The sequence below is a fragment of the Zalophus californianus genome, chromosome 17 (assembly GCF_009762305.2).
Source record: "Zalophus californianus isolate mZalCal1 chromosome 17, mZalCal1.pri.v2, whole genome shotgun sequence".
Lineage (NCBI taxonomy): Eukaryota > Metazoa > Chordata > Mammalia > Carnivora > Otariidae > Zalophus > Zalophus californianus.
The window spans coordinates 4699443-4709946 of record NC_045611.1 but is presented as its reverse complement, the minus strand read 5'-3'; the positions used below and the strand labels follow the sequence as shown (position 1 = coordinate 4709946).

At 56.6% G+C, this 10504-nt stretch overlaps 1 protein-coding gene across 2 annotated transcripts in view; it reads right to left on the bottom strand.

Annotated features, from left to right (window-relative positions):
- Positions 1-8605: 8605 nt before the first annotated feature.
- MBTPS1 (membrane bound transcription factor peptidase, site 1) overlaps positions 8606-10504 on the bottom strand; it is a 52954-nt gene continuing 51055 nt past the window's right edge. For both annotated transcript variants that reach the window (XM_027618085.2, XM_027618086.2), the window contains one exon: positions 8606-9444. In XM_027618085.2, coding sequence (XP_027473886.1) covers positions 9248-9444 — 197 coding nt within the window. In that variant the 3' untranslated portion in view covers positions 8606-9247. The remainder of the gene's footprint in view (positions 9445-10504) is intronic.

The following is a 10504-nucleotide window of genomic DNA, read 5'->3' as shown; positions in this document are numbered from 1 at the left end:
AGGCCAGAGCCATCCATCCCAAGAGCTTGCGGCTTCTGAGACTTGCAGCCTGAGGAGGGGTCTGAAGACTCCCTCCCCTCCCCGACCCGGGTGAAGGCCCCTCCCAGGAGGCGGGGCTTTCCTGGATCTTGAAGATCTGAGGGGGCGCAGCTGGGAGAGCTCAAGGGGCAGGCCTGCACCTCCTCTCACCACAGACCCCAGTCTGGGGGAGCGGGCCTGGAGAGAGCTCGGAACTCAGCGTCCACACTTGCTCAGTGTGTGATCTCTCCAAGCCTAGTTTCCCATCTGCCAAGGGGTCTGTCTGTCTGCCCACCCTGCAGCTCGAAGTGGGCTGTGGGGCCGCTGTAGACTCAAGTGTGTGCAAAGGCCCCGGGCAGTCAGCAGGTGCTTCCTCGAGATCCTCTGAAACGAGCATGCACACGAATCACCTGCGGTCTTGTTAAGAGGCAGATTCTAATTCATCACACCTTGGGTGCAGCCAAGATTCCACATTACTCACAGACTCCAGGGGGGATGGGGCAGGTGCTGCTGGTCCGGACCATACCTTGAGCAGACACCACGTCTCCGACCTAAGACATGGTCAGCTAAGATGGCAGAGTACAAGGAACTGTCCTTTCTGGAAAATGCACATTCATGAACATCACACCTCAAATTGCAAATGTGAACCTGCTCATTCCTGGCACCCAGCTTCAAGTGCCCCCGAGAGCATGTTACAACACAGATTGAGGGCTGTGTCACAACCCAGCGCTTCTGACTCAGTGGGTCTGGGAATCTGCATTTCTAACCAGCTTCCCGGTGATGTGGGCAAAGCTGGTCCAGGGACCACCTCTTGAGGACTGCAGCTTGAAGTTAAACATCTCCAAGGCCCTGGAGCCTCACCCAATCAGTCCTTATCTGGCAGACACCAGATCAGCGCCAAGGGCTTCTTCTCCGTGTGGTTTCCAACGGTCTTAATCCCGACTGCGTCACCAGCAGACTGATTGTATCTTTGCAGGCTCCACACACAGCGTGTTCAGTAAGCACGGGGCCTGCCGAGTGACCAGCCTGTTAGCACGGACCTCGAAAGGGACCTGGGATGGTGGCCCGGGAGTGCACAGCTGGACCACGTCTCGAGTGGTACTCAGGCTGCCACCAGCTGAGCAGTGCTCGGAGCCCGGCCCTGCAGCTGGTGCCAGGCATCTCACTGAGCCCTCACATCGAGTCCCGAGGGGCTGCTGGCAGGGCCAGGATCCCCAAAGACTCCAGTGGGTAACCCCTCCTGCCTCGTCCAGCTCCTGAGGGCCCAGGGCTCCATCTTCACACACCACCTCCCCAGGATGATCTCATCTCCAGATCCTTACCTTCACTGCACCTGCAGAGACCCCTTTTCCATAGAGTGTCACATCCACAGGCTCTAGGGCACACTACTCAGCACCCTGCTCCCCACGTATCTGGGGTCTGTGTTCTCATTCTGTCAGACAGTCATTCGACAAACACTCAGAGCGAATCAGAGGTGAAAGAGGTCTCCACTCTGGAGGAAGGGGTGACCTGTGAGGAGATCAGGACCAAACAGGCATGGTCCAAAGGGAGGGGGAGTGACCACGAGGCTCCAGGAGCAGGGGCATCTGGAGGAGCTCCTGGGAGGAAGGTGACAAGTCTGTGTACCCTTGGTGAAGGGAGGAGGGGAGGCATTCAGGGGAGTGGCGAGTCCCCGGGAAGGCCTCCGTGTTCTGCTGTCCTCCAGCGTGGAGACCCGGATCAGGCACTGGGAAAGGCCTTTCTTGCTGTAGGAGACGTTGAAACCCCACCCCCTCCTTCTGGAGGGTCAGGATGACCTTCTGGAGGTTTTCCAGGAACGCAGTGAGGTCTTCGGCCCCCTGAGCAGGGTGGTGGGCACCTGAGGGTGGCAGGTGGAGCCAGGCAGCAGCCCAGGCAGCTGGAGGGTAGAGACCAAGCCCAGGCTCAAACCTCAAAAGCTGCACAGCTCTGACCCGCTCCCCCCACATCCACCCTAAGGCAGTGAGAGGAGATCAAGAGCCTCACCAGCGGCTGGCTTTGTACTTCTTAATCTGGGCTCTGGAGCCTGGGGCACCTCCAAGTCCCTGCCTGGACACCTCATTAGCTGCCCATTAACGTGCATGACTTAGAAATTGGCCACTGGGCTGTGAAATTCCACTCAGTGAAGAAAACCTCTTAGTTCTGAGAGGCTTTGATATGCACCCCCTGCTGGTCTCCCAGGGCCTCCCAGGGCTGTGTGACCTTTCCAGCTGGGCTGCTACGGAGAGGCGCCCTGGGGGCCCCATCCCTGCAGGGGGTGGGGGGGGCGGCGGCTGGCTAGGGTGGGGTGCACACTGGCGCCTCAGGGGACCAGGCAGGTGGTGGCTTGGCCCAGTGCCCCCACGCGGGAGCCGTCCCCCTTCTGCGTCATCCCAAAAGGGGAGCACCTGTCATCGACGGTTCTTCTCCAGGGTCCAGCTCCTTTCCTTCTCCACACAGTTAGTTATGAGTCACCTGATAGGTTCAGAACTGCAGGGAGAAAGACCTTGCTTGTTACCCCGGACCCCAGTGCTCATACCCCTTAGAAAGTTCTGGAAGGTGGATAAGGGCAGGTCCCAGGGGCCAGAGTGTCCGGCTCCCCTTGTGCACTGGCTCTGCGGTCTGGGTCGGGGCCTCGCTGGCACCACTTGGGAAATGGGATCACAACAGCTTCCACCCTACAGGGCTGTTGGGAGGACTCAGGAGAACATGCTCTCGGCACAGAAGTGAGCAGTAGGTGTCGTTGGAAATAGTGCGTGTCAAATTCCATTACTGGTATTTATGTGTCTTTCCCTCGGTCTGATTCTGAGCTTCTGGAAGAGCGTTCTGAACACTGGCTGCCCAAGGAACTCTTCTGGAGGAACCAGAGCTGGACTCAACCTCAGAGCTTCGGTGACCGTGTTCTGGGGCGGGCAACCAGATCGCCACATAGCCCCCCCAGAGCTGCTAAGGTAATGTGCAGGAGGAGCACGGTTCTTTGCAGGAAGAGACCCTGCCTCACTGTGCCCCTGGGCCCACGCCCCCCTCCCCCCCCCCCCCCCCCCCCCCCCCCCCCCCCCCCCCCCCCCCGTTTTCCTCGGCGTTTGCCCCAGGCCTCGGGCAGCTTAACAGAAGCCGGCTGGGCTGAACCAGCCGCGGAAGGCGCAAAGCCTCAGCTCTTCAGGCGCCAGGAGCCCGCAGCCTGTCACGGGCAGGTCCACCCGCAGCAGCTGACCACGGACCCGCAGTTCTCTTGCGCAAACGAACCACAGCTCGGGGACAGAGGGACCCAGCGTGCCCGGCGGAGTGACAGCTCGTGAACATGTCCTCATCCTGACCCCAGGCCCGTGAACGCGTGAATGGACACAGCAAAAGGGACTCTGCCGGTGACAAGTAGGGACCCTGAGATGGTGCGAGTGTCCTGTGTGGGCCGGCTGGGCCCTCGGTATCACCCCAGCGCCCTGACCACGGGGACACAGGAGGGTCAGAGGTCAGGGAGGAGAAGGCGGGGTCAGGACTTTGGAGGTGGAGGAGGAACGCAGGCCCCTCTAGGGGCTGGGAAAGGCCCGGAAGCTGGTTCTCCCCGGGAGCCTCCGGAGGGAGCCAGAGCTGCCCACACCTCTTTCAGCCCAGAGGCTGATTTTCGCTTTCCAACCGCCAGAATTGTAAGAGACTAAATGTGTTTGCGGCCCCAACTTCACAGAAACTTGCCACAGTGGCAACAGGAAACAGATTCACCCAATACCCTGGGTTCTGACGCTTGGGCCCCTCAGAGAAGCTAGAGGTCTGCGACCCCCACCCACCCGCCCCCACCCCATACTCAGGGCAGGGGCTGGGCCTCCGGGTGAAACACGGCCCAAGGGCATGGGCTATGCCAAGTGCTGCTGTCCCCCCACCCGCCTCAATGAGGGGCTGGTGCCCTGAGTTAGGACCCAGAACCCAGCTGTGGGTGAAGGGAGGGCACTGCACCCTCGCAGCCAAAGGGTGGGGGGTGCTGTTTCAGCGGCCAGACAGCAGGCTGACGGCAGGGCAGTGAGGATGGCGCCTGGCCCGACCCTTGGGCCCCTCTGCCTCTCCCTGCCCCCACACCTGGTACAAGAACACCTTGGGGAGATGTGGGGGTTTGGGTGGTAAATCACATAAAATCCACCATCGGAGCCCCTGAAAAGCACAGTCCTATGGCATAGACTGCATTCACAATGTTGTGCAACCACCGCCGCCACGGAGTTCCAGAACATTCCACCCCCCAAAGGAAAGCCCTGTACCCATGAGCAGTCGCTACCCGCGCCCACGAGCACACTAGCCAGCTGTCTGTCCCTGCAGCCGCCTGTCCCGGACATTTCACCAACACGCGATCACACGCTCTGTGGCCTTTTGTGTCTGGCTTCCTTCACTCAGCAGGACGTTGTTGAGGTTCAGGGTCAGTACTTCATCCTTTAGTGGCTGAAAAATGTCCCGGTGTCAGGATGTGCCACTTTCTGCTCATCCGCTCATCTGCTGACACACACATTTGGGTTGTTTTCAGCTTTTGGCCATTGTGAATTAGTGTGGCTGTGAAAGATCATGTACAGATTTTGCTCAAACACCTGTTTTCAATTCTTTTGGGTCTACGCCTAGCCGTGGAATAGCTGGGTTGTATGGTGGTTGTTTATGGGGAGCTTGTAAAACAGATTTCAAAGCTCTTCCCAAGGAGCCTATGATTTTAAGTCTGGGGCCAGGCCCAGGAATGTGTATTTCTAAGCGACTCACCTGCAGTGCCCTGTGTTACCAGCAAATGAAACCAACATCCTGTGTGTTAATATCACTTATGTAATACCATTTAAATAAAAAAAAAAAATCAAGAATCTTACTATTTCTCTGGAAACTTCTATTTCATCTACATACGACTCCCCGACTCCATTTTATGTCCAGCAAATCTAAATCTAAGTAGCACCCCCATTATTACCGGTAAGTGGGCATCCTTCCTGCCATGGGAAAAGGGGAAGCAGCCTGGCATCAAGAGGCCCAGGCCAGACCTGGGCTGGAATGCTGGTCTCACTTTGGTTTTCTTACCTGGGAAATGGCAGTGAGAGCATCACAGGTGGCTGAGACGCCCAGGTGGCTTCATGCATGCAAGACCCAGGCCAATGCCAGGAGGGTGGTGAGCACTCTGCAGACACAGTGCATCCGCTTCACTGCTAGGGCAGATGCACTCAGGGCCACCGTGCATGGGGCCCCCTCCTGTGGGAGCACACAGGATGGACACAGTCACGTGCAAGACCTCAGACCCTCGTGTCCCCTAAGGCGGGGCTGAGGGTGGTGATGGGGCACCCAGCATCCCCGTTTCCGGCTCACCTCCACACAGCACCTTCAAGGTTCCTGCAGACAGGACCCCTGCCTTGCTCCCGAGAGACAGCACAGTTAGGGATGAGCCCTGGGGCCCAACCTCCATGCCCAGCCTGCTCCCTCAGATGTATCTGTGGTTGTGGTGGGTTTTTTTTTTTTTTTTTTAAGATGTAGGTGCTCTCTGGGATGATGGGAGTTCACGCCAGGGCAACAAAGGATCCCCTACAAGCAGGGAATTGGCCCAGCCTGGGCGCAGCCATCACACACGTCTGTCACCGTGGAATGATCTATCACTGACAACAGCCGACACAACGGAGCATGGCTCGGTGAGGAGGGCCCCCAGCAGGAAGCAGCCAGGCTGGAACTGGAGCCTGAGGCTACAGCTGGGGTGCAGTTCGACACCTCTGCCTGGATGGTGACATCCTCTTCATACCTCCCAGGTGGACCCTGGGCATCCTGGTGCAACCACCGACAAGGGCTCTCTTTTAGGAGAGGACATCTGTTTTCGAGACGCCATTATCAACTGGTTCTCTCCAGAGACCTTGTCCCCTTTCCAGGGAAGCACTCCCCATGGAAGACCTCTCTCAGCTCAGCCTCACCCACTCATCCATCCCCTCCCGTCCTCCTACGGCTCTGTCCAAGGCCTCCATGTCCGGTCATGCTCCTAGTGTGTCACTGCCCCAAAAGTGAGGTGCACAGGCTCCGTTCCAATCCTGCCTGCACCAGCGGTGTGGTTCTGGGCCAGGTACCGGCCCCCAGCCATGCACAGAGACTCAATGCACATAGTCTACTTAGTGCCATCAGCCTCCTGAGAATACCCCTCTGGCTAGCAGACAGTAAAGGATCCACCTGCTTTTTTACACATTACACCTCTATTAACACAGCGCTTTTTGGCAGGCACATCACAGAACAGGCTGCCAGCTCCTGGGCACACCCCCATCCACACCCAGGACTCCAGGATGGCTAGGAAGCTGCCCCGTAATCAGACGTCCACTAGAGTCTTCACATGGTCTCTACTGAACTTCACCTTGCTACATCATCCCCCATGCAGTTTCCCTTCATGGAGCTGCGGTAACCACAGGTCCCTAAAAATCCTACTTGCTAACAACTCTTCTGTTCTTGCCCTGTCCCAACTATGCGACCCATGGACCCTACACCTGAACCTACACCATACATGTGTGTGCCCCGGCTGGCACGGTCCACCCCGTCTAAACAGGAGGGCCAGTCCCGAAAGCAAGGGACACCTGTGGACACTGACCTCAAAGGCCAAGTGAGGGACCTTCCCAGCAGGCAGGAACAGGAGACACTCTCAGGTCCAAGTTCCATCTTTCGGGGAGGAGATGTCCAAGTCCGCAGAGAGACAGGCACACCTACGGCCTTCAGCTGGCAGGGAGACTCTGGGGTCTAGAACTGTGTTCCACAGCCACATGGCCTACGGTGTCAGGGGAACTTTACAACAGAGATGGAGAGAGAGTCTAAGTCACAAAAAACGTCTCTAATTCAATCATTTGCCAACATACTCCAGGTTTCAAGCTTCTCTGGAACAATCTAAAGATGTGCTGTCCCCGAGATAAGGCCTGGGCATTCCAGTCAGTCCCAGCTCCCACAACCTTGCTGTCTTACTCCGAGGCCATGTCCTCATTCCCAGGACCTGCCTGTGCACGAGGACAGGCTGTGACTCTGGCTTCCACAGTGCCGAGCAGCACACACAGGTGAGCCCGCACCTGTGGAGGACCGGTAGCGGGACCAGAAGGCCCCATAACAACGCACAAGCCCCTGGTTCTGCCACACTGAGGCTACCCTCGGACCCACGGCTCACCCTCGGACCGCAGGGCTACTGAATGCTTACGTCCTCCGGGCTGCATGGGTTGAGAGAGCTTTGCGGGGACCCCAGAGATGCCTGCAATGCCTCGAAGCAGCAGCAGAGTGCAAGGAGGCGCCGCAAGGTCACCAATGTGACCGCCAAGAATGGCCTGTCGCAGGGAGAGGTGGACCTTAGCGACTTCCCCTCATCCTGTGGCCTGGGACTTTTTGGTCCCAGGACCTCAGGAGCACCCTGATCGGACTCTGCCCCTCTGGTCAGTCTGTCCTCACCTGCGACGTGAAGGCTCAGGTCAGCCGGTTGGCGTACGGAAACAGACTGGACGGGCAAGGGTTAAGTATTAACGGGCTGCCCTGGATTAGGTCATGGTTTCCTACAAATGGCACCTGGCAGATAAAATGGCCTTCATCAAAATTAGACACTTTCATGCTTCAAAGGAGACAATCAGGAAAGTGAGAAGACAACCAAAAGAACAAGAAAACATCTGTAAGTCACATACCTGATAAGGGACCTGGACCTGGAATACAAAAACAGCTCTTACAACTCCGTGATAAAGAAAACCCAATCACAAACTGAATCCAAACAGACAAGTCTCCAAAGAAGACATAGAGATGGCCACAGACACCTGAAAAGATGTTCAACATCATTCATCTTTAGGAAAACGCAAATCCCAACCACAATGAAGACACCACTCAACAGCCACGCTGTGCTAGAAGGATGCGCGCTCACGGACCTGGGGGAGGCCATGGAGAGCCAGGGACCCTCATGCCCAGCCGCTGGGAATATAAAATGGCATGTTTGCTTTGGACAAGAAAGCTTGGCAGTTCCTCAGAAAGGTAAACAGGGGTGCTCTAAGATCTTACTTCTGGGTATTTACACCCAACAGAGATGAAAACTGATGTCCACACACAAACCTGTACACAAACACTCTTAGCATGAGTAATCCTAAGAGCCAAAAAGGAGAACAGTCCCGATGTCCACCGACTGAGGAATGGATATACCAAGTGAGCCCATCCGCACGCTGCACTGGTGCCCGGGCCCTGAAAAGGCATGACGTCCTGGTCGTGCTACCACACGAGTGTGTCTTACAAACATGCTAAGGGGAAACAATGGGCCACATATCACATGATTCCGTGTGGGTGCAATGTTTGGGCCAGGTACCTCCACGTACAAGAGGGGTTGTCATGGGCTTGGAGGGAAGGACTAGAGCTTGATTTCTGAATGGCAACAGTTTGTTTTTGGGGGTGATGATAATGTTCTGGAATCACAAGGGTGACGCTTACACAACCTTGGGAATAAACTAAAAACCACTGAATTGGACACGTCAGAGAATTTTACAGTATGTGAGTTATAGCTCAAACAACCCCCCCCCCCCCAACCCTGACCCAGCAGGCTGACTGGGAACCCGTTCCAGCAGGTCATCAGGGAGAAATGGGGCAGGGGGAAGAAGAGCCTGCTACACCCTTTTCAGCTTCATACAGATAATGCATATTTATTGAAAATTTTCTTCACCGACAATGGTGAAATCAAGACCCCAAATTACAAAACATGATGGCAGTTGATACTTATAAAAATAAAGCGAAGGTCTATGTTTCACAGATCTGTGCAAGTTTCCTTCAAATCTCAGTCTGTCCTTTCATCAAAAAGGAGATCACGGAATCTGTGTTATTCCTCATGATGTCATAGTAAAAAAACCGCATTCCACTGACAAAAAAAATAGCTTTGCTTCCAAATAGCACAAGTCTTTAAAGTGACTTTTCCCAACAATAAATATAGAAAATAGCCTTTGAGGAGCACAGTTCAGCTTGGTCAGAGCGCCCGCTGGTGTAACTCGGCACGCCCCTCGGGTCAGGAGCCCCCAGCCAGCCCGCCCAGGGCCCCTCCAGGTGCGCGCAGGGACCGCAGGAGGTCTCCCTGGAGGCTGATCCGCGAGCAAGCCCCTCCCGCAGGTCCCCACGAGGCCCACTGAGGACAGACTCTACGCCACTGCAGCTGGAGACCTGATCCCTTTCCAGCGGGGTTGCCCCTGGAAACCGCCAGCGCTGCCCACCCCTCATGGCCGTCCTCGAAGGCTCTCTTTGGCTCTCGCAGTCAGCTGGTCTGGTGTCACACGGAAGGGGTCTTTGGCGGGTGAGCCTGCTGCATAAGCTGGGGGCGCTTCACCCTGGGCTTCCTGCGCTTCGGCCTGCTTCTGGCCTTGTTGATCTGTACCACAAAGAAGGCCAGGACCACCATGGCTCCCAGGAAGGCAAACACGGGGATGGTCTGGCCCACCTCCTGGTTGTAGCGGCCAGGCATGATCCCTGCAAGAGCACAGCAATGGTCAGGGGCACCAGAGCTCTTCGGCCACGGCCTCTGCCTCAGAGGCCACCACGTCACAAACAAAATCCTAGCTACCTGCGTCAGTGAGGCTCACGGGGCAGACATCACCTGAAACCTGAGGTGAAGTGACCCAGGCCATCCGCAGAGAACAAATGAGAGATTCTCAGATAAGCAGCCTCGGGAGTGAGGGCAGGAGGGGTGTCCTGAGGTGAGGCTTTTGCTCCTTCCACTCCCTACGCCACCTCAGATGGAGCCCATGACTGGCCTGTCCTCTGTCACAGACAACCTACAACAGGGGTGCCCAGAGCTGCTTTCGGTTTCCCTCCCTTGCATTACAAGACGGAGGAGTCTGGACACTGGGAAGGAAAGGAGGTGCTGGTGTCAGAGCAGCTGAGTGGGAGGCCGGGCAGGGAGGCCGGGCAGGGAGGAGGGACGGCTGGCCATGCCCCCACCCTCCTGGGAAAGTCTCCCACAGATGCGACGTGTGGTCAGAAGTTAAGAGTGGCAACTGGCAGACCCTTGGTTCCAGAACCAACCATCATTGGTACACCCCATGAGTACAGGCAATGCCCTCAGGAGCTTGGCATCACCACACAGAATTCCCAGGGTTGGAACACATGGGCCATGGCACGCCAGTTCCTGGAACCAGGGATCCCATGGGGGAGCTGTAACCTCTTGGAAGAGCAAAGGGCTCTCTAGAGAGAAACTGCTGCCCATGCCTTGCTGGAATGACGGGACATCAGCTGTTTCAGGTGAGGGAGAACCTGTCCCAAATGGTCTCGTCAGGCTGAAAGCCATTGCCTGTGGAGGGGACATTTTATGTCACTTGGGGTGAGGGGACACAATCAGATCAGCTGAGGGGCACAGACCCGCTTTCAATGGAGTATCCCAGCCTAGTAAAGTCCCATCCCAGGTGGGCCAGAACAGAGAATCCGTGGAGACCTCTGGGCTGAGGGTTTAGGGGCCAGGGTGGCTCAGCCACTGGCTGGGACCAAAACCAGCAGATGACAGGTATTCCCAGGGATGCATCATACATGTCTG